Raw genomic sequence first — 24279 nt, 5'->3', positions numbered from 1 at the left:
TGGAGTTGTGTGTCTCCATGTAGCACTGGCTTACCATTCCTTTGAAAAATAATTTCTGAAAATGCACACATAATCCAATCAGTGTAAATAATTTCAAATGCCAGTAAAGAAAAATCATGTTATGTTTCTTTGTTATGCTCCCCTGTAACTTCATTGCTGGAATTCGGCTCACCAATTCCCCAGAATCAGAAACATGACAACTGAAGACAGAGCGTTTCGTTTAAAAAAAAAAAAAAAACTTTCAACAGCTTACATCACCTGCCAATTGTTGTCTGCTTTCACTAACCTTGCAGCTTGCTGCATGCATGTTCTATCATTTCCTCTGCTTTTTGCAACTGCTGTGAAAAGTAAAAAATTAAGAGAAGGAAGAACGTGATCCTCCAGTGAGACCTAGCTCTGCTGCCTGCTGCTGTTGACTCAAAGACTCTGGGAGATCTCGGCATGCCCACTCACTGTTCACGGCCTAGTGCCCCTACAGGTTGTGAATTACTATTGTTTTTTCATTACTGCTTACAGTAAAAAAATAAAATAAAAACTACATGCTTCCTCTATTAGGCCTGGTCCTACTGTTGAGCAGACCCTACGCTCATTCAAACCACTCACCCATAAAAGCGGTGTGTAGGTCCAATATTAATAATGTAAGCTGCACTGTAAGCTTCACTCTGCACTGGTTGTGTGACTGCACTGCAGCTGTCTGAAGGCTACGCTCCACACCGTTGCAAGCTATGCGCTGTTCCTGGTTGTGTGACTGCAAGCAGCCCAGACAAAGACACACAGCTCAGTGCCTTGGTGCTTCGGCCTCAGTGTCTAGGCCTCAATGCCTGTGGTACCCTGGGGTCCTCAGTGCCTCAGTGCATCAGTGCCTTGGCATCCTCAGTGTCTCGAGGACTATATGCCTCGGCGCTTTGACGCCTCAAGGCTTTTTGAGACCTGTGCAGCAGCGCCTTTGGTGCCACACTGCCCCAGAGCCTTGGTACCTCGGTGCTTCGACACCCTCGGTGCCTTCGAGGCTTTTAAGTCCTGCGCATCTGCGCCCTCGATGGCCTTGGTAGCTCGACACCTGCTGACATCGCAACTGCTCTAGATCTCCCTCGAGGGGTAGGAAGCAAAAAAAATGCGGACCAGGCGAGGGACATTTCTGAATTAAAGGGCCAGATAGCCCAAATAGCTCTTGGCAGGCAGCAGGCTCTCTTCCTTGCACCTGCCACAGCCCACCACCAGCGCCTGCCCCACAGGAGACCCTGGCTCTGCTGGTGGTAGCTTCAGACATTTCAGAGCAGGACATGGTCATGAGCGAGGAGGAACAGGACGTACTTTCTTTAGTGGCTTCCTGGGATGAGCTTGCCTCAGAGCCTGAGATTCCAGTGCCCTCGAGCTTGGTTCGAGCACTTATGGAGTGAGCGGCTAACTTCCTCCCAGTTCCCTAGAAGTCAGTCTCTGACCAGCGCAGGTCTGTATTTAGACCAGTGCAGACATCGACCCCCCAGCCTTTTACGGTGTTCCCGGACTTTCTGGAGGAGTTCAAATCCTGGCAACGCCCGGCCTCAGCACCCAGTGTGTCCAAGAGCGTGGCCGCACTTTCCTCCATGGAAGGTGCAGAGGTGACAGGGCTAGCACAGTTCCCTCCGGTGCACTCCACCATAGCGGCCCTAGTGCGAGCTCCCCTAGTAGATGGTCTGTCCAAGGATCCTGTATGCCATAACGGCCACTGCAGGATCACGGAAGCCCACCTGAAAAAGGCTTACCTGCAGCGCAGGTGATGCTCCTTGCCAACACAGGAGGCCTCTTGACCTGGTCGGGCCACTGGACATCCCTGCACATAAAAGCACCAGAGCTGAAAGCGATTCACCTTGCACTGCAACATTTCCTCCCAACATGTCCTTGTCCACACGGACAACATTTCTGTAGTTGCGTACGTAAACCACCAGGGTGGACTTCTGTCCCTGGGATTACACCGCATAGCCCTTCAGCTGTTGATCTGGGCACAGAGACACTTTCTGTCCCTCCGGGCTGTACATTTCCCGGAGTGGTGAACTGGGCAGCAGACCTCCACTCCAGGGAGGGTCCTCACCTGTCAGAATGGCGACTACACCCTCAAGTGGTGCAGCGCATATATGAATGCTTTGTGGAAGCCCAGGACAATCTCTTTGCCATGGCAGAGGCGACCCATTGCCCCTTGTGGTTCTCCCTCTGCAGCTGAGGAGGTCCACTAGTTATCGACGCCCTAGCCCATGAATGGCCCAAAGCACTTTTGTATGCTTTTCCGCCTATACCGCTGCTCCCTGCCTTACTCAAGAAGGTCAGGAGAGACGCGGTGACAGTTTTCCTGGTGGCCCTCACATGGCCCAGGACATCTGGTTTTTGAACCTCTACCAGCTGCTGCGAAGACAGCCTTGCGAGATTCCTCTGTGCATGGATCTCCTCAGTCAGACAAAAGGTACCCTCTGGCACCCAGAACCGGGCAGACTCCAAATGTGGGTCTGGCCCCTGAACGGCACTGTCTGTCCGCCTTAGAGCTCTCAGATGCAGTAGTCAGTACACTGCAGAATGCTAGGGCTTCTTCCACAAGAGTGTTGCATGCCTACAAGTGGAATTTTTTCAAAATTGGTGCATGGCAGAGGCCATCATCCCATTTAATGCCCTATAGCAATTATTTTACAGTTTCTAAAAGATCTGCTAGAGGCGGGTAAATCCCCCTCTGCGTTGAAGTGTACCTAGCAGCCATATCTGCATGCCATGTTCTCATTCATTCAGTATCTCTGGGCGCTCATATACTGGCGACCCATTTTCTAAAGGGTGCTCAGCCGCTCGTCCTCATAGAAAGGACGTCCTCCCCGAGTGGAGTCTAGACGTGGAGTCTAGGTTATGTGGATAGAATTAGAGCGCTGCGTCAGTCTGACCAGATCTTCATCTGTCATGGTGAAAGGACCTGAGGTCAAGCTCTCTCTAAGTAGTGACTGTCCCATTCGATTTTGGTCTAATGCTGGCCTGCCCACACCTGAGAAGGTGGCTGCACACTCTACCAGAGGTGTGGCTACGTCACGGGCCCTCTTTAGAGGTGTCTTGTTGACCGATATTTGTACTGAGGCTAGCTGGGCTACTCCGCATACATTCACCAAGTTCTACTCACTTAATGTCGTAGATCCCTCTATGCCTTCAATAGGCACTAGGGTCCTCGAGGTTGCACGCTCACACCACCAACACTAGATGGTGGTAGTGAGATGTCCCTCATATGCTGTCCACTCATTCACCCTCGTGACGGCTTTGGTATACTTTCCCAAAAGTACTGTTTTGGTGGTCATCTACAAATTGAAAGGGAACGATAGGATACAGATGTAAACCCGCTTCCCTGAAAGAGAAGATGATGGCAACCTTGTGAGATCGCATCATTCGCATTCGCGGGTTCAATGTAAAAGAGACTGAAGTCTCTATGCAGTGACTATTCATGCTCAGTGAGGCGGGGCCGAGGACATCTTGGAGGGGCTTATCGGCAGCTTTGATATAAAATGCTCAGTGAATACCGGACAAGCAGACATATTTGGTGGTCATCTTCTCTTTCAGGGGACCGGGGTTACATCTGTAACCTATCATTTGTATTTGTGTGTTTTGGTGGCTGCCATCATTACTGTAATAAAAAAGAAAGGTCCTGAAATTTTATGGCCATATTCATCAGGCATGTGCAAATTGGAGTTAAGCATGTTTGACTAAAAGGGCTTTCAACAAAACTTCAACTGGTATTCATAAAATGTGTCAGTCACACTTTTAGCTACTGGTATGCAAATGCAAGTAGTATTCACCAGCTGCCAGATACTGTCTAAGATCCATCAAATCAGTCTGTATAAATTCCATTTCTAGGCTATCCAGCATATTTCCAAGAACAATCTGTGGGAAAAGCATTGCAAGCTGGAAAATGTCTCCCGAGCTTGTTGTGCTTTGGCTACTTGGTTGAAGAATGCGTACTACAGAATATATATATATATATATAGTGAGATAGCAGGGAGGGGGTGAAAATCCTTCCCTGCTAAAACATGTGAGAATGCACATTTGGGTGTTATTGGGCTAATTGTTTAATTGTTTTATTGTTTAGTAATCCCCTGCACCTGGTGGTAATTGTAAATTAGAGCCAGGTGCAGGGTATTTAATAGAGACAGTCAGTTTGTTTGTGGTGGCTGAGCGAAAGGAACAGAAAGTGTGCTTTGGTTCTGAGCAGCCGTGTTCAACTGTGTGGATTTTTGTGTTTGGGTACTGGTAAACAGCTTAGCTGTCCAGGATAGTAGTTAGGGAATCCTGTCTGTATAGTTAGTGCTCCAAGAAGGAGCTAGGTGTTTGTTTGTTTTGTTTAATTTTTGATTTTGTGTTTATTAAAAGTGCGCGTCATCGCTGAAAAAAATCAATTTCTGTTTCCTGGGTCTTCTTAAAGGGGCAACGAACCGTGAGAGTGAAAGGATCTTTCACAATATATATATATATATATATATATATATATATATATATATATATATATATATATTGCCTATAGAAAGTCTATATCCCCTTTCACCCCCTTTGTTGTCTTATAGCCTGGAATTAAAATGCATTAACATAGTTTTTTTTTTCATTTATCTACAGGATAAATTCAGCAGGTCCTGTAGGTTCCCTCTGCTGGTTAATGCTTTCAAAAGAACTCCGGGACAAAGTTGTTGAAAGGCACAGATCAGGACATGGGTATAAAAAAATATCTAAGGCGGCGAATATCCCTTGGAGCACGGTCAAGACGAGAAACGTGTATGTCACCACCAAGCCCCTGCCTAGATCAGGCCGTCCCTCCAAACTGGATGACCAAGCAAGAAGTAGACTGATCAGACAGGCTACCAAGAAGCCAATGGCAACTTTGCAAGAGCTACAGGCCTTTATGGACAAGACTGGTCAAAGTGTGCATGTGACAGCAATATCTCAAGCACTCCACAAATCTGGCCTGTATGGTAGAGTGGCAAGAAGGAAGCCATTACTCAAGAAAGACCACCTTGAATCCGGTTTGAAGTATGCATAAAAACACTCAGGAGATTCTGTAGCCCTGTGGCAAAAAAAAGTTGTGGTCTGATGAAACTAAAATGAAACTTTTTGGCCTAAATGCAAAGCGTTATGTTTGTGGCAAACCCAACACAGTGCATCACCCAAAGAACACAATCCCTACTGTGAAGCTTGGTGGTGGCAGCATCAAGTTATGGGGCTGTTTCTCATCAGCAGGGACTGGGGCACTTGTCAGGATAGAAGGGAAAATGAATGGAGCAAAGTACAGAGTCAAGTCCTTGAGGAAAACCTGCTGCCCTCTGCAAGAAAGCTGAAACTGGGACGGAAGTTCACCTTTCTGCATGACAACGACCCAAAGCACACAGCCAAAGTTACACTGAAATGGCTAAGGAACAAAAAGTTAAATGGCCTTGAGTGGCTCAGTCAGAGCCCTGACCTAAATCCAATCGAAAATTTGTGGCATGACTTGAAGATTGCTGTCCATCAATGCTCCCCAAGGAACTTGACAGAGCTTGAACAGTTTTGTAAAGACATAAAATATTGCCAAATCTAGGTGTGCAAAGTTGGTAGAGACCTAATCCAACAAACTCACATCTGTGATTGCTGCCAAAGGTGCTTCCACCAAGGTGCTTTCCTCCTTGCCTGACTCCTCAATTTGGATGGATGGTCTGATCTATGCAGTGTCTGGCTGGTACAATGCACCTTCCATTTCTTGATGATTGAGTAGACTGTGCTCACAGAGATATTCAGAGACTTCGATATTTTTTTGTACCCTGCTCCTGTTCTGTGCTTTTCAATGACTTTATCTCTGACTTCCTTTGAAAGCTCCTTGGTCTTCATGGTTGAGTCTTTGCTTGAAATTCACTACCTGACCAAGGAACCTCACAGAGACAGGTGTTTTTATTCTGAACCTAAATAACACAGATGGTTAAAGATTATTATTATTATTTATTATTATTATTATTATTATTATATTATTATTATTATTACTACTACTACACAATGCACTTTAAAATGACCTTTTTGTAATTTTTGTTTATCTTGCTTAATCTGCATTGATTGCAGGTTTATACGCGACCTTTTGAAGCAGGAATTGATCACCGTGCCTTCTTTTTTGTAACCAGATATTTGTATGACATATTTTTGTTTTTGATTAAGTTAGCAATTTAAGTTGTGCTGCATTTTTAAGCAGGGTATGCTTAAAATAAGAATTTAACAAATGTTGTTAAATTCTTTTTAACCAGCGCTCTAGTTTTAACCTCTACACTCAGCCCTATTTCTTCTTGTTTTTCACTGTTTTCATTTACAGTGCCTATAGAAAGTCTACACCCCCTTGAACTTTTTTCACATTTTGTTGTGTCAGCGCCTCAGAGTTTCATACATTAAAATGAGGATTTTGAAGGGTCTGAATACTTTTGCAAGGCACAGTATATATATATATATATATATATATATATATATATATATATATATATATATATATATATATATATATATATATATAATGCCTATAGAAAGTCTACACCCCCTTTATTTCACTTTTTGTTGTGTCAGTGCCTCAGAGTTTCATACATTTAAATGATGATTTATTTCCACTTATCTACACACCATACTTCACACTGTTAAGGGGAAAAATGTTTTTATTGAGAAAAAACATATATGTTAAAAATACAAAACTGAAAGGTCATAATTGGATAAGTCTCCACCCTCCTGAGTTAATACTTGGTGGAAGCACCTTTGACAGCAATTAGAGCGCTGAGTCTGCTGGAATAGGTCTCTACCAACTTTGTTCACCTAGATTTGACAATATTTCTTCTTTACAAAACTGTTCAAGCTCTGTCAAGTTCCTTGGAGAGTGTTGATGGACAGCAATCTTCAAGTCATGCCACAAATTTTCGATTGGATTTAGGTCAGGGCTCTGACTGAGCCACTCAAGGACATTTACCTTTTTGTTCCTTAGCCACTCCAGTGTAGCTTTGGCTGTGTGCTTTGGGTCGTTGAACTTCCATCCCAGTTTCAGCTTTCTTGTAGAGGGTAGCAGGTTTTCCTCAAGGACTTTTCTTCTACAAATTTCTAGAATATTTTTTTCACTTGTAAGTTGTGGGGTAGGATGTGTAGATACTTGAAAATAAAAACTATTTTAATGCATTTTAATTTCAGGCTATAAGACAACAAAAGGTAAAAATTTTGAAAGGGGGTGTAGACTTTCTATAGGCTGTATGTATGTTTAACTACTGGATAGTTTGTACTGCATGCATGTAACATATCAAATGAAACAACATTTCCTTCAGGATCAGACATACTATTTGGTAGAGATAAGAATATATGTAAAAAAGTAATTTTTTCATTTATTTTCAAAAAGTTTTTTTGCTTGGCCACTGCGGTGACGATATATTATATATATATATATATATATATATATATATATATATATATATATATAGTTCAAATATGGCTAAAAAAAAAAAACAAAACACTGCACCATTGAACCTCAATATGAACTCGATAAGAAGCTTTCCAATGACACCACCCCTTTCAGACTAGCTGATACAATGATGGAGCAATAGACTCAAAACGAAACCTAAGCTGTCAACTCTGTTACAGGAGGAAAGGCTTAACTTCACGCGATCATAGTTCCGGCTAGGATTACTGCATACACACACTGAATACGTATTTGGAAAACTTTTAAAGCCAACGTAGTTCAGGGGGCGTGCAGCTGGGGGTTTCCAATTTCCTGTCAATTAGTACCTATTTTCTATTTAAGCCCTGATCACTTGCACCTTCGCTGTCTAGTGTTTCGTTTTTGTAGCAAAGACTCAGACGCCGTCTTTTCATGCTTCACCGCTAATCTACACTTCGTTGCCTTTCACTGGAGGTCAATTCTCTGCGCAGCGCTCCCAAGATATTATCAATAATTTTCCTACCTGCTCCAGTGATTCTTCTCATCATTCAGCTTCTCTATTCAGCTGCAGAAGCTCCAGCGTTAATCTTTCCAGCTTCCAGCCCAGCAACAGCACTGTCCAAACCACTGCTTCATTACTCAACTTGTCCGCGTCTTTATTAGACAGACTGGCCCTCCACTAAAACCTCCAAAGCTCCTTCAACAAGACATTGACATTCCCGTCGTCAGCGTTTGCCTTGCCATAGCTTCTCTATTTAAATCCACCACAAAACTCTGTCAGCTGAATCTTTCTTTACTCTTCGCTTGCAATCAAGCGCCCCTCCCCTGCTCCCACAGCCAGCACAATTTCCCATTCCTTCAGAAGATCCTGCCCTGGATTTCTATTAGCTGCGTTCAACGTTTCAAAGACCTATCCAGCCCATTTCATACTCCATTTCAACCTGTGGCAGCTCGTGCTTTCGACTGGTCACAACATGCTCCAACGACACTGCTGCCTGCAACTTTTCCACCTGCGCCTTTCAGTCCATGGCTACCACGGCAACGCCCTCATTGAGTGACTGCGGGGAGTGGTAAGTTGCCATGGTGACCAGGCAGCTTCATCTGGCACTACAAGCTCCGTGCCTCAGTACTTCAATTTTCTGGCTTGCTGCTGCGCTTTCACAATCTGTGAGGGCTTGTTCAACTCGCCAAATTGTGACATCTAAATACTGTGTTAACGTATTTATATACATGACTAACTGTCCTAAAACATGTAACAAAGATATTCAAATCTAAAAGAATACACAATTGTTGTTCTACACCGACAAGGATTTTAATCACAATAACCAAATATTCTACCCGGCCTGGCTCAAGCTCATGGTTAATTCCAATCATAACCGCTAGATGACAGTATAACACCACAAATTCTATACAATCTTTAAGCTGGTTTGCTATCACTGTGAAGCTTGCACACTCCAGTTTTTCTATACATTCCTGCCGTTTGTTATCACGCTGAGGGATTCTCAGGAGTCCCCCTCCTCCTCAACCTTTTGTAGCAACTGACATTCTCCAATTTCAACTATTCCCCTCTTCAAGGACCTGGTCATGAAGCAACCTTACTCAGCTACTTTTGAGATGCTCAGTATCTACCATCACAGTAACGTCCAGCTTCCCTGCATCAGGCATCCATTCCTGCGAATTATTCCTGTTACCAGATTCATGTTTCCTCATCTGGCGCTGCTCCTCCAATATGACCAGCTTCATCAATGAAACTTATTCAACTTTCAAAGTCATCATTTCATCAACGTGAGCCGCCAGTCAGTCACGAAACCATGTCCTACGATTATCAACATTCCAGTCACGGTCCTCCTACCCCCAGTAGACAATACTCTCAAACTGCTCCCGATCAATCAATAGGTTTTGCAGACGCCTCAGAGGAACACATTCTTCATCCTCTCGGGTTCTGCAGTGGTCTCAGATCTCTGCATTTTTCATCTCTCCCAAAAGCAGCCCCATCTCTAACACCATCTAAATCTGCCTTAACACTGAAAGACCAATATCTACTGCATTCAGCAGATCCCTACTCTCTGCAGAAGACCTCCGCACTCTACCGATGGTAGTCCTCTGTTCTCTATTGCAGATCTCTGGTCTCTACAGCTGGGCCTCTGCACACTACTGACAGCACTCCATTGTTTTCTTCCTCAGACCTCTGCTCTGTTCAGCAGATCCCGCCCTCTACTGTTAATCGCTCCTCACTACAGTAGATCTCCACTCCCTCTTCAGATCTGCTCACTACTGCAGCATGCAAAATTAGCTCTAGTTTACTGTTTAAATCTGCAACTGCACTTCTCCAGAGCCTCCAATGCTCCAGCTTTTCTCCAATACGCAGATCGTGGCAGTATTCCCAAAATCAAGGCTAACGTGAATCCTCATCTAATCAAAATATGGGGCACTTCCTCAGCAATCTTATTCATATCTCCTCTAATCCTCTCAAATGTTACAACAGTTCCATACTCTGCCTCAATTTGGGACGTAGCTATTCCGTGCTCGAGTCCCATACTAACCTCTAAGCCTTGTTCTTATTTCAGGTCTCAAGCAGTGTGAAGTCTCAGCCAATTGGAGGTCTAACAATGCCCCTTTACAGAAGTCTCAGACGCTGGGTACCTCTCCCTCTCTATCTCCTTTCGTGTCCCAGTCTTCCGGGACCGTCTTCCTTCCTTGGGTCGGCTCCCCCAGTCATAACCCTCGTATGTGTTTTCGGTTGCTGGGTCCTTTGCCCCTGCGTTGTGTAGGGATCGCCGCTCTCAGTCAGTGACCATCTCTCTATCCGATTTCGGTTGCTGGGTCCTCTGCCCCTGTGATGTGTCGGCATTGCCACCCTGAGTCAATGACTACCTTCTATCCTAGCTTCCTTGTCCAGCTTCGCTGGTCTGCTACTAGAGTGGGCCTCGCCCGCTCTTCTATCCTAGGTCCGGTCCTTTCTAGCCGGCACTCTGTCCTACTTACCGCTCTCTTCTGCTTCTTCTGCCCTATCCTTACACCCCCATTTCATGCCCCGTGAAACTCGCCATAAACCAGGTAGGTGGCTTTTACGGTGCCTGAGTAATATGTGCGTAACCTTCAGTGCATTGACGCCACAAAATGAATGGGGCTGAGTTTTAAGGGTTAAAGTGAAAGTCACTGCTTGCAAAACAACACCTAGATAGACTTAATATTGTCTTTTTTTCAAAACTGTTTACTTACTGCAGTGTACTGAGTTTCTATAATGCTTAAAGATAGCAGCTGAGAATCACATATGAGAGAATAAAGTCTTGCAGCACTTAAAATACCCAGCACTACTTTTATTTATTTATTTACTTTAACCAGAACTAATCAGAATGTGGCTCACAGTGCTTTTGTCACTGACACCCTCTTCTTTAGACCGTTGTAGCATTTCAGGCATTCTAAATTGGGTGAAAAACACTGTAGCTTGGTGTTTTAAAATACCTCTGCTGGATTTTACCGCACTGAAAGTTGCAGATATGCCAGAGCAACTTGGAAAATGCGCAATTCCTGCAATCCTGCGCTGAAATTCAAGCCATGGTTGACATTGTGTAGGCTACATTTTATAGGTCGAAATTATAATACGCAATGTTTGACAGTAAGTGGATATACAAGTTAATGTGTTATTTTTGTGTGACTGTTATTAAACATTTAATAAACTCATGCAGATTGTGGCTGAGGGGTAATAGAATAATTACGAGCTAGTTAAATCCCTCGGCCAAGGTATAAAAAGCCTGCAGTTCTACATGTTCCGAGTGGAGGAACGAGAGTGAGCAAGGAAAGAGAGAAGAAATTTAAAAACAAAACTTAAAGGAACCGTGAAGGTACTGCCCAGTCAGACCTTAAGTGATTTCTGTGTTTGTGACTTGTTTTGTTTATTATTTTATTTTGCTCTGTGAGCAGTGTTTTTTGTTCTAATATTTTATTTATTTTTGTTTGTGTTTAATAAACTGCGCACCACGCGTCTTGCACCAGAGTACTGTCTTTGATATTCTTCCTGCATCTGGCCTGACGTCACCACACACGTCCGTCCTGTCACACACACACATATACGTGTTAACATACGCGATCAAAACGTATAATATGAAATACAGATTTGTTAAGGTATCTCATGGTCAACAAATACATAATATATATTGAGCATCAAAACAACCATATTATATTTGAGCATCAGAACAACCGTATTATATTTGAGCATCAAAAGAAACGTATCACTTATATTTGGATAAAATTCACTAGATGTGATCGAAAAATGACAAAGTCTGTTTTAGAGCAAGTGCAGTGACTTTTTATTGTGCTGATTAACAATTGACATCACAAAGTTGCTGTAAAATGATCTGTCGATCTTAGGCAGGTGTTGTGACTCTTGGTCTCCCAGTTCATGGCTTGTCATTGACAGAGTGTGTCTGGTTATACCGGCTCACCAGGTTTGAAATTGCTGGCTGTGAGCACCCAAGACAGCGAGTTGGAGTATGCTGCCCTAGTCCAGCCTCCAACATGCCAGTTGCACGAAGGCACTGTTCTCTTGACAGACGTGGCATATTGTTTTTTTTTTTCTGTGATTTTCTTTATTGCTTTTATTCAAGCTTGCAATTCAACAGCTGAAATCACTCCATATCCAGGGCCCAATCAACTGTCTCACTAATTAGGTGATTAGTGCATATGCTTCAGTCATAGTCACTGAAGCGTGTCATGGTCAGGGATGAACGATTGGGTGATTAAAAAGAAACCAAAAACATTTCATCAAGGTCCATCATTTATATACTTTATTATTTTCAAAAATAAATGTGTTATAATAGTGATAAGTTACTTTTGATGCTCGGTATGTTTAGCAAGGAGTGCAAAGTTTTTTAGCAGGTATCTAAATAAATAGATTACCGCAGGCTTGTTTCTTAACAGTAAAACAAACGTGGTCATGCAAACCTTTACATGCTACTTTCTCTTACCTGTTTATTTTAGAACGGGGTACCCCTCCGCCCCTGTGCAGTTTAGTATTTTGTGGCTATTATGATTTATTATTTGTATATATGACGGCGCAGCCATGTTGGTTTGTTATTGTTTTATTAAATGTGACGCCGAAGAGCCGAATGTTTTGTATTGTTTTGCAGCGTGGATGGGAAGCCACAGCCACATTAAAAACCTGTGCAGAATGTGACCGAGGGATTTTCAGATAATTGATAGCTAGTTAATCCCTCGGTCACTAATATAAAAGCCTGAGGTTCTCGCTGCTCTGGGTGGGCATTCAAAGGAGAGCGAGAGTGAGAGGAGTAGCAGTTTAAAATCCAAACTAAATATAGGGTCAGTGAAAGTGATTGCCCAGCCTGAGCTGTGTTTTTGTTCGAGATTTGTGTTTGTTTAATATTTATTTTGCTCTGTGAGCACTGTGTTTTTTGTTAAAATATTTTATTTATTTTTTTGTATTTAAAATAAAAACAGCGCACGCTGCGCCTTTTGGCCCGCAGTATTTTTCCTTTGTTTTTCTTCCTGCACCTGGCCTGACGTAACCACATGGCTACCCTGTCACATGTTCCCTTCTGTTTTCCTTTCCCATAGCCACAGAAAGTGAGTTCTAATTAAAGTTAACCACCGTTTAAGAAAAAAAAAAGTTAATACACAACATCACGTCGCTACACTGAGGACATTAAAAAAAATTGGCAGCTTTATTTTTTCAGAGTAAAAGTAAGGGGGCCAAACTATATACTTGCCTTGCCTCGCCCCCACCACCCCATTGGAAAAGTGCAGGAGCCATGGCCGCCCTGGTGGCGGTGCCCCTGCAAGTTGGTATACTGTAGATGTTTTATATAAAGTTTAAAACTACTTTCATTTTTTACATTTTAAAAGGTAAGGTTTTGCTGTGATCAAAATATGGCCTTAATATTTAAACATTATAGGGGAAATTGTTATGATATAATTCCAAAATCCTTTATGTGTAAAGCCTATATTTTGGCATAACAAATTGCTAAGAAAAAAACAAACAAATCTTTGTCCCTCTCTATTTTGCATATTAGGGGTCAGATCACCTAACTACATAATTCAAAGGGCCCATTGGGGTTGTCTGGTATAGGTGCCCCTTTTTAATGTCGGCCCCCATGAAGTTATTTATAAGGCCTTCTTTAGAATTGCTACTAAGCTAAAGTATAGCAGGACAACATGCAGAGTTAAGTAAAAATAATTCTTACCCGTAAACACAGTGAGCTGCTGTTAGTATCCATCGCGATGTTATGATTGAACCTCCACAAAGGTGCTCTCTCTCAAAGTGCAGACTAACTTGCCATGGGAACTGCCCCACTTTGGATTCATTGCCTCCAACAATCCGAGGGCTGTATCTGGGCCTTGAACCGCACTCTGCAAGGATTCAAAAAGTTACATATTCACACATTACAGAATAATATTGGTGTTTTTATACAATATTTATATACATAGCACATTTTCTGGAACCATCTCAAAGCACTGTAAACATGATTACGCTAAGAAAGCCTTAGCAAAAAAGCTTTAAGTCTTGATTTAAAGATCATAGAAGAATGTGAAAATTCCGCAAGCGGCACAGTGAATAAAGGCTCTGCAACCAAATTTTCAAGCACATTTTCAAGCAAGCCTAATGAGTATAGAAGTGTGCTGCTTATGATTACAACGACTTGTGGCACCCAGAATGGAACTTCTTTTTGTAGAATTTCAACAAATCTAAATAATGTCAAAACAGGTTAAGCTGCTTATACTGTACATTTTTTTACATATAAATTATAACTTATATGTACAAATTGATATACATGCCTCCAGACTGTGGCTGACAAATCATTGAAACCACAGCAAGGAGCTGAGCTCTACGTTTAGATCAAGCATTAAACCCTTAACTTATATAGCATAGCATAGAATTGAATCCCACTGTTGAAAAATACTACTCTCATAATAATTCCAGTTAGTTATAGCCTTTCTTTGAAAATTAACCCTGTGAAGCCTTGCATAAAAAATATTTAATCAAGTTGTGTAATATCATCCCCAAAAGCCTGTTGCATCGTTGCGGATACATTTTTTCTTCCATCTTGTGGATTATCGGTGAATTGCAGACACTGCTTTGTTTTTACCGTACTTGTAATGGCTGCTTCTGTCAGAAAGGCAAGCAAGAATTTTTGAGGAAAATTTTAGTGATTTTGAGAAAGTTAGGATACGAACAGAATTAATATTGTTAGTATTGTCTGAATATGAGTAAATAACAAATTTAAATAGCTAATTATAGAAAATTGAGTAGTTTGCATTATAATAATATCGTGGTGAAAATGTATGTATCAGATTTGCAGGTATTAAGTCTCACAGCAGATTTATCAATAAATCGTCATAGTAGTGAATTTTACAACCATTTCTAATTGTTTTTAAAGTTGTATAATGTTTTCTTAATTTAATAAAATTATTTTAAAATTGTATTTGGATTTTTGTTTAGATTTGAAGCACCTCAAACTGCTGAAAAACAATTCTAATACCGGTAAGTTATATTGACAGTTTAAGTGGAGATATTTGGAAATAACAAAACATAATATCAAAATGCCTTTATGGGTTTACAATAATCAGTTTTTGGTGTGTATTGTTTAGATGCCAGACAAGTTAAATGTCCAGGAAGTTCCCAGTCAACTTTTAGATGGCAATTCAAGTGACACCAAGCTGCAGGAGAAGATGAGGATGTGAAGAATGTGTGCCTAATGTGTCAGGTGAAAGCTCAGATAGAAGCAGTGATGAGAAAGACTTGCTTAATGAAGTGAAACTCAGACCTGTGCAGAACTAGATGATACAACAACAGATCCTCTGCAGAAAGCAGCTAGGGGCAAACAGAAAAGGAAAGTATAGGTGCAGAAAAGTAGAGGGGCGCTACAAATTTAGCTTCAAGTCTCAGAGATGGTATATGTACATTTGGTGGCACACTGTCAAAGTGGCACTCATCAATGCAAGGAGCATCTATAGGAGACTCCAGAAGAAATTAGAGCCCCAGAAGAAACCCATGGCCCTGCAAAGGTTTCAGACTTCTGTTGCTGCCTCTCTGACAAGTGCTGGTAAAGGCAAAAAGAATCGTGGTAGACGAGCAGCCTCCGGAGAAGCAACCACAAGGGCTACACCTAGCATGTGAGAAATGATGGCTGTGGTCATTTGCCAACATGGGGAAGCAGACAGATGCATGTATTGCGCAGGCACTTATTTCTCAAATGTGTACTCTGATAAATGTAGTCACTTGCCGGAAAAGGAGATGTCACTAGCTGGAAAAGGACATGTCACTTGCCGTAAAAGGAGATGTCACTTGCCGGAAAAGAAAAACAGCAGCTACCTGTCTCGAGCTTGCAATTTCAAAACCGATCAAAACATTTTTTTTGAGAAACAGAACTTATATATTCAGAGAGATTCTGAATGTCATTAATAGGCAGGAACACAGTGACACAAACTGTTGAAATGGAATTTAAAGCTATTTACTCTTAACACTTTGAATCCCAGCTTTGTTTTTCACTCTTATTCTCCAAGATTCTACTTAATACAACATACACTGACTGCATCTCAATATAAATTGAAAAAAAAACTTTGAACTAGGGATTTGAGGTATTCTAAATTACACTGTAATGTCTTATCTCTCACTGCTGCATGTGACGTCAGGAAGACTGCAGCCTTGCTGTCTATAATTTAGCCCAGGGAAACACTGAAGAATAGGTGTCACTCACTTTTATTGGGTCCACCGTGCTGCTACCTGACTGGAAAGAATAAGACCTTGATTCCAGGACATGAGAAACAATGTAATCACTGGAACCATGCTTCAGGATAGATAGAAGAGCAGCAGTATCCTTTTTGTAGCAAGGTGGCCAGAACTGAACACAATACCCTTGGTGAGGTCTTACTAATGCATTGTACAGTTTTAACATTACTTCCCTTAATTAAAATTCAACACTTTTCACTATATGTCCGAGCATCTTGTTGACCTTTTTTATAGCTTCCCCACATTGTCTAGATGAAGACATTTCTGAGTCAACAAAAATTCCTAGGTCTTTTTCATAGATTCCTTCTTCAATTTCAGTATCTCCCATATGATATTTATAATGCACATTTTTATTTCCTGCATGCAGTACCTTACACTTTTCTCTATTAAATGTCATTTCCACGTGTCTGCCCAGTTCTGAATGTTGTCTAGATCATTTTGAATCACCTTTGCTGCTACAACAGTGTTTGCCACTCTTCCTATTTTTGCATCGTCTGCAAATTTAATGAGTTTGCTTTCTATACCAGAATCTAAGTCATTAATGTAGATTAGGAATAGCAAAGGACCTAGTACTGATCCCCGTGGTACCCCACTGGTTACCTCGCTCAATTGTAAGGTTTCTCCTCTAATCAGTACTTTCTGTTTCCTACATGTTAACCACTTCCTAATCCATGTGCATGCATTTCTTTGAATCCCTACTGCGTTCAATTTGAGAATTAATATTTTATGCTGGAGTATATCAAAATATTTCTGGAAATCTAATTAAATCATGTGATATGCTTTGCAGTTATCGATTGTCGATGTTGCACCCTCAAAAAAGTCAAGCAGATTAGTTAGACATGTCCTCCCTTTCTTAAAACCATGCTGACTGTCTTCCAGGATAATTTTTCATTTTGGATCTTGTCATATGCATATCATATGCAGACAGGCTTAAATAATTGAATGTTTTTACACAGAGAATTGTGAAGGTCTGGAACCAACTCCCCAGTAATGTTGTTGAAGCTGACACCCTGGGATCCTTCAAGAAGCTGCTTGATAAGATTCTGGGATCAATAAGCTACTAACAAGCAAACAAGCAAGATGGGCTGAAAGGCCTCCTCTCATTTGTAAACTTTATGTTCTTATGTTCATCATACAAGACTTAGTTCTTGACTTCACTTTAAGTACTGTAGAACAACAGCTATATTCGGAAGCAGTCGACTGTGCGTGACCACTTAAATGTGCTTTCTTAATATAAACAATCATTGGGCACACTTAACTGTTGTTTCTAAATATGGCCATTAGTGATTGACTCAGCCTCTTAGACCAGACACTGGCTGTGTTTCCATTGGAGATTTTAATTAGTTTAAAGGAAATGTTTAAATGAAAAAAAGTGTGATTAGTCCAATGGAAACAGGATTCATTCTCATAAATTTAGCTATTATGCAAATTTCAAAAAAAGTATTTTGGAAATTCAGTTAGCTAGTTCGTCCGAATTAAGACACATAAATTCAATGGAAATGAGAATATTCGCTTTTTTTTTTTTCATAGCCACCCTGTCTCCCACTGTTAATAAGCCGTCTTAAAACAGTATATATAAAACTAAAAGGCTATGTTAAATTAGGTTAAAAGGGAATTAACATACAATTTAAAGCAGCATACTTAAAGCAAATAGAAAGGTAAAAAACCCTTTGTACATTACAATACTGAAACCAAATTTTTTAAATATTAAATATGGTGTGTGTACAGCTATGCCAAACGTTTTGCATCACCCTATAAAATTAACACATTTTGTTAAATAATGTTACGTGAACATATTGCATTACATACCGGCTTATTGTTTTCTATATTCTTATCATAAAACTTTTAAAAAATTGAAAAATATGACATCGAAACATTGAAATCTAACTTGAAATACCGTACTACTATTATGGCTATCCTTTTGTAGTTTAATTGTTTACAGGATTTTTCCTGAAGAATCATCCATTTGTCTGTTTGTAACAAGTTTGATTCATTCATTTACCATAGTAGAAGGATGTGCTATCACTGAATAAACATCATGTTGAATTTGGTATGGGGTCTGTGAACAGGATGACATCACTGGCAAGCGATATTAACCAGGAAGAGACTAAAACACACGAAAGCTGCAGGTGTAAACGCAAATGCACACATTAATCAAAACTACAATCCAATAAACAAAACACAGGAACAAAACAAACCTACACAGCAGCCCAAAGTGGTTTATATCACTTATAACAAGGTTTCCTGTCATTTGTGGGAAGAAAAGTAATTAAAATTATTAAAACACATTTAAATGACGACAAAACTGGAAACTTTTATTGTGTATACATCCGCAGTGTCCCAAATTTAATTTAATTTAATTAATTGTTCGCTTATTAAAAATAAATTGCACACACTCGTTTATTGTGAATTTCTGCATCAAAAGTGCCATCTCACTAGAAACTGGAGGACTAAATACAAGCTGTGATGATGGGCAGTTTCAAATGAGACTAGGAAGTAAAAGGAGCAGCTGCAATAGAGACTGAAACTGGACCTTGAAGTGAGTTTGTGAACTCGTTATATGCAAGGCACACATATTCTAATATGTTTTCATCCTTTTGGATCACAAAATATGTTTTTGTTAGTTGTCGGACACCCTCACATTCAAGTCGTGCCAGATCTTATGCATCAATCCAACCGCGGTATCAAGGGACAGTACCTCAGTTTCCCGCAGACACTTCAAATCCAGGCCGGTAATTCGGTGGGTCGTGTCTGGCCTTGTCTTTACCTGCTTTTCTAAGAGTTTTCCTGACTGACAGTTATACATTTTTGCTAGTTTTAAACTCGTTGTTAAACATTACTGCTAAAATATGTATTTAGTCCAGCTCAGCATTATAAAACTGGAGACTGAATACTGGTCCTCAGTTGAACGTCTTGCACTGGCATAAAATTCCCATATGTCTGTTCAATTTTTTGGATAAAAATGAATGCCCACATTTTTTTCTTGCATTTATTTATTTTTTTTATTTGTTTGTGTTTTTTTTCAATCTTTTTTTCCTATATTTCATTTAGCTGCTCCTCATCTACTGTTATGTGTCTACTCTAGCTGGTGCACTTATTTATTTTTTTCAGATGGACTGCTGTCTTCATTCAGAAAGTTGGTGTTGTACCAGTTATGTGGAATTTCATCCCCAAATATATTAAAGGAAATAGATGAAATGACACTCATTTTTGGCTGTTTCTCACTGATAATTTACCCTTTCTCAGTCAAAACGGCAAGTTTCTCAGTATCTAAAAAGCTTAGAGAGAACGATGCTGATCTGTGTGGATCTAGAGCAGTCCCTGTTACAACAGCGCCAGAAAGTGATGGTGGATTTCTTCTGGGATGGACTACACTGGCTGAGGCAGAGTGTCGTGCAGCTGCCCCTGGAAGAGCGTGGGCAGGGCATCATCCATATCACTAGCCGTACTGCTGCCTTTTGTTTACAGGCCCTGCAAAAACTCCTTTATTGCCCCGTGCCCCTCCTGGAGAGAGCAAGCTCTGTCTACTCTGCCAAGCTGGAAGCCTGGGTCTGGACAGACACAAACAAGATGAACTGTTCTGGCTTATCAGAATACTACAGGGGGATAGCGAGGGCATGGAAAAGTTACAGGCAGAGCAAAGTAAATGAACAATGGACTTTTATTCTGTGTTTGAGGAACCCATTGTTTGTTTGTTTTTTTATTTAGCTGTCACCAATTATTATTTTTTTTATTATTTTCTACCCAATTTAGTCATGTCCAATTATTAATTTTTTTAGGCTCAGCTCACCGCTACCACCCCTGTGCTGACCTGGGAGGGGCGAAGATGAACACACACTAAGTGTGTGCTGTCAGCCGCCCTAATCTTTACACAATACAGATTCAACATGCAGCAACCAAGAGTGGCCAGAGACAGACTCGATTTTAACTTTTATTCTATGATGCACAACTTGGTGTATGGGTAGGGTTGTGTTTATAACTGAGGAGGAAATGCTAAAATTTTCTTTTTTTTTAAATGTGCTTTCTTTACATTTTAGGGTGATAAGATAATTGAATTACATGTTATATCAGATTTTTGGTAATAGTAACATGAATGTGTTTTGTTTTTTCTATTTTTCTTTTGATATTTGTTAAAATAAAGTATATTTTTAAAAAGTTAAAAAAAAAAGTATATCTCTATCTCTGTCTATCTATATCTATATTGATATAGATATACAAGAGGGAAATTCTCAACAAAAAAGTGCAGGTACTTGTATGCACAGCTTGGGGGTAAACATTTTTAAAATGTAGACAATTCGAGTGCCAATGAATAAATACTTTTAAAACATATACATATTGGTACACAATACATTTTTTAATACAAAATAAGCTTTAAAAAATAACTGATAAAATATAACCAATTCACCAAAAACAAAGAAGCTGAAAATACTGAAAGCTTTGTACTCGCTGCATGTATCACTCAGTCATGTACTGTAATATAACACTTAAGCTAAACCTTAAAATGACAAGCACTAAGAAATATTACACCATGCAGTAACTGCTGAACAAAGGAGTTTTGTTTCAAGATATCCTAAAAAAGGAAAGTTATAAAAAATAGTATTAAAATAATTATGTGCAATGAAAAAATGATTTGGCATTGTACAAAGAAAAAACCTCACCTCACCGTTTTTGTTTATTAGTCTTCATACTGGGATCACAACAAAACCAAACGTTGATCACAATACTTAAACTGTATTTTGCAAGTTGGGCCCGTGTTTGAAAAGCGTGAAGCACACCTAGATCTGTATCCCGATTCTGAAGCAGCACTTTGTGGATCCTGTTTTTTTAATGTTAATCCCTACTGTCCCACACATCACTTGCCATTTTAGAAACTTTCGTGCAAATTCTGTCAAGGTAGTAAATCAGTGCAAGCCAAACTGCATTATGATAACTATTTCTAATAACTATGTAATTTATGGTGGAAACTGACGTGGATGTCAGTCTCTCACATTGATTTTGAGGAAATTTGCTTCAACTCGGTGACATTTGAGGGCTTCCTTGCATTGACAGCTCGCTTCAGGTCCTGCCACAACATGTCAATGGGGTTTAGATCCGGACTTTGATGAGGCCATTCTAAAATGTGGAATTTCTTTTTCTGCAGCCATTCTTTTGTAGATCTGCCTGTATGTTTGTGTTCATTGTCTTTCTGCATGACCCACTTTCGGTTCAGCTTCAGCTCATGGACAGATGGCCTGACATTCTCCTCTAGAGATACAATGCAGAGTTCATGGTTGTGTCAATGATAACAAGCTGTCCAGGTCCTGAGGCAGCAAAGCAGCCCCAAACCATCACACTCCCACAACCATGCTTGACGGTTGGAATGAGGTTCTTCTGTTCGAACGCAGTGTTTAGTTTTCACCAAACAATGTTTCTCATTGAGGCCAAAAAGTTCATCTATGTGCTCTTTGGCGAACTTCAAACGGGCAGCAATATTCTTTTTAAAGAGTAGTGGTTTCCTCCTGGCTATCCTTCCATGAACACCGTTGTTGTTCAGTCTTTTTCTGATAGTTGAGTCATGAACACTCACATTAGCCAAGGCGAGGGTGGACTGCAGATGCTTGGATGTTACTCTGGGGTTCTTTGCATAATGCAAAACCCAAAAAAAAAAACGTTTAATTTTTCAGCAATAGCAGTTACATAGAGCGCAAGCAAAGGCACGACAGCAGGACAAGAAGGCAAGAAATAAAGAGGCAAAACGGATCTGTTAAACTCGAGCCTCAGCCCACTACAAGCCTGCATGGAGGCAAATGGTTGTCAGTCTTATGAACTGTTTATCAGCAGTCAGCCAAATACTGTACATACTTTCATCAAATACTGTTTTGCTATGTTTTAGTCACAAGATCTATAGTAAGGTACTGTACACACCTGTTTATGTTTTACTGTTTTAGTGTACTGTTTTACAATTACTTAGTTTATGCGGGCTGTTATGTACTGTGCATTATTTTACTTTTCATAGTGTGTGTTGCCAGAGAATAGTGTTCTTTGCACTGAGCTTATAATGAATTGCTTTATTTTTCTGAACTTGTTCAGTATTTTAAGTTACCTGTAATAAAAACTAGTCATATACACAAGTGAAGCTATTGTCATTGTATCCCATTGTATTCCCTCACTCCTGTTAAGTGCATGACCTCACACCGGTCCCGAGCCCATGCAATATATATATATATATATATATATATATATATATAATAATATATATATATATATATATATATATATATATGTGTGTGTGTTTTAGGAACCTAAGCCAAAATACTACCCCATCAGGATCAAAGTGAGACACTTTCAATTACCGATCTGAGTTCCCTTTCAATTCGAAGACGACCCCCAGAGACATTACATATGGGATATGCCTGCTCATTGGGTAGGTATTGCTGAGCTATCTACACCAGAGCTGCCGATAGGCCCCTTCCTGGGATGATACGCTCAGTCCCGCCCACCAAGGGAATAAAACTGTCATCCCAAGGAAGCCATTTCTCTTTTCTCTTCTCAAGACGGTATGGAAGACCTCTGTGCTCTCAAAGCCCAGATAGCCCAGGTCCTGGAGCTCTTGGCCAAACAGGCACCTGCAGCCCTGTAGTCCAGACTCTGTTGCAACCCCAATTGCCATACCCTCCTCCCCCAGGGGAGTTCAGGGTGGATGGTAAGAGTTGTCCCAGCTGGTGCAAGAGGATACTCTTTGTATAGCGGCCTCTGAGGAGGGGGCCTCCTTCTCCTCTGACATGCAGGTAGACGAACCCCCTGCTGAGGAAGAACCTGGCTTCGAGGTAGCCTCGATAGCCAGTGCTCCCCTGTTGTCTAGCTCAGTTTCGGCACTTTTGGGGCATGCTGCAGCCTTCCTGCAGGTCCCCTGGGTGCCAGCGGCAGAACCATGCCGGTCCGTTTTCCGGATGCAGGTGATGGCTCCTCACCCTCAAAAGTTCCCGGCCTTCCCAGATTTCATGGAGATCGTCCGGTCTCAGGTCCTAGTGTGCTAAAGCAGGCTGCACCACTTGCCTCTCTAGAAGGCGCGGAAAAGCTTGGCTTAGCGTGGTTCCCCCCCAGTAGACTCCACCATTGCGGCCTGGTTAAGGCCCTGCCGGAGGGTGGGTTGGCTAGAGACCCTCAATGCAAGGTGACAGAAATGCACCTCAAGTGGACGTATGCAACAGAGGCACAGGCAACTCTCATGTCATATGCAGACAGGCTAAAAGAATTGAATCTATTCAGTCTTGAACAAAGAAGACTACGTGGCGATCTGACTCAAGCATTCAAAATTCTAAAAGGTATTGACAATGTTGACCCAAGGGACTTTTTCAGCCTGAAAAAAAAGAAACAAGGACCAGGGGTCACAAATGGAGATTAGACAAAGGGGCATTCAGAACAGAAAATAGGAGACACTTTTTTACACAGAGAATCGTGAGGGTCTGGAATCAACTCCCCAGTTGTTGAAGCTGACACCCTGGGATCCTTCAAGAAGGTGTTTGATGAGATTCTGGGATCAATAAGCTACTAAGAACCAAACAAGCAAGATGGACTGAATGGCCTCCTCTCGTTTGTAAACTTTCTTATCAAACACAGAGAGTGTGCTCACAGCTTATATGGACGGTGTACTGCGCAAGGCCCTGCTCCATGAGCAGGTGGCCATGGAGCTACATCTCCTGTCCAGCACACTACTGCAGATCCCCGGTCTCCAAGGGCAAGTCCTTGGCTGGAGCCTGGCTAGCTTGGTTGTGACTCACAGACAGCTGTGGGTGTCAAATTCTCGGAGCAGTAAACTGGGCAGTGGACCTTTTCTCCAGGAAGGGTCCGCATCCACCAGAGTGGCGACTCCACCCTCAGATAGTGGAGCGCATTTGGGAAGGCTCAGGTTGATCTTTTCACCTCGGCAGAGACGACTCATTGCCCCCTGTGGTACTCCCTCCACCGCTTAGGTGGTCCACTCAATGTAGATGCCCTAGTGCACAATGACCCAAAGCTTTATAAACACTGCTTTCTATACGGCTGCTCCTGGCCTTTCTCAAAAAGGTCCGGTTAGAGGAAGCATCAGTTCTCCTAGTGGCCCCCAAGTGACCCAGGAGAATCTGGTTTTCGAACCTGTGCC

The 24279-nt window shown here is 41.3% G+C and overlaps 1 protein-coding gene across 1 annotated transcript in view; it reads right to left on the bottom strand.

Moving 5' to 3' along the window:
- tmprss3a (transmembrane serine protease 3a) overlaps positions 1–24279 on the bottom strand; it is an 82358-nt gene that overhangs the window by 18608 nt on the left and 39471 nt on the right. The window contains exon 6 of the mRNA XM_041259959.1: positions 13612–13777. Coding sequence (XP_041115893.1) covers positions 13612–13777 — 166 coding nt within the window. The remainder of the gene's footprint in view (positions 1–13611; positions 13778–24279) is intronic.

The sequence above is a fragment of the Polyodon spathula genome, chromosome 9 (genome assembly GCF_017654505.1).
Source record: "Polyodon spathula isolate WHYD16114869_AA chromosome 9, ASM1765450v1, whole genome shotgun sequence".
Classification (NCBI taxonomy): domain Eukaryota; kingdom Metazoa; phylum Chordata; class Actinopteri; order Acipenseriformes; family Polyodontidae; genus Polyodon; species Polyodon spathula.
This window is presented reverse-complemented; position numbering and strand designations above follow the sequence as displayed.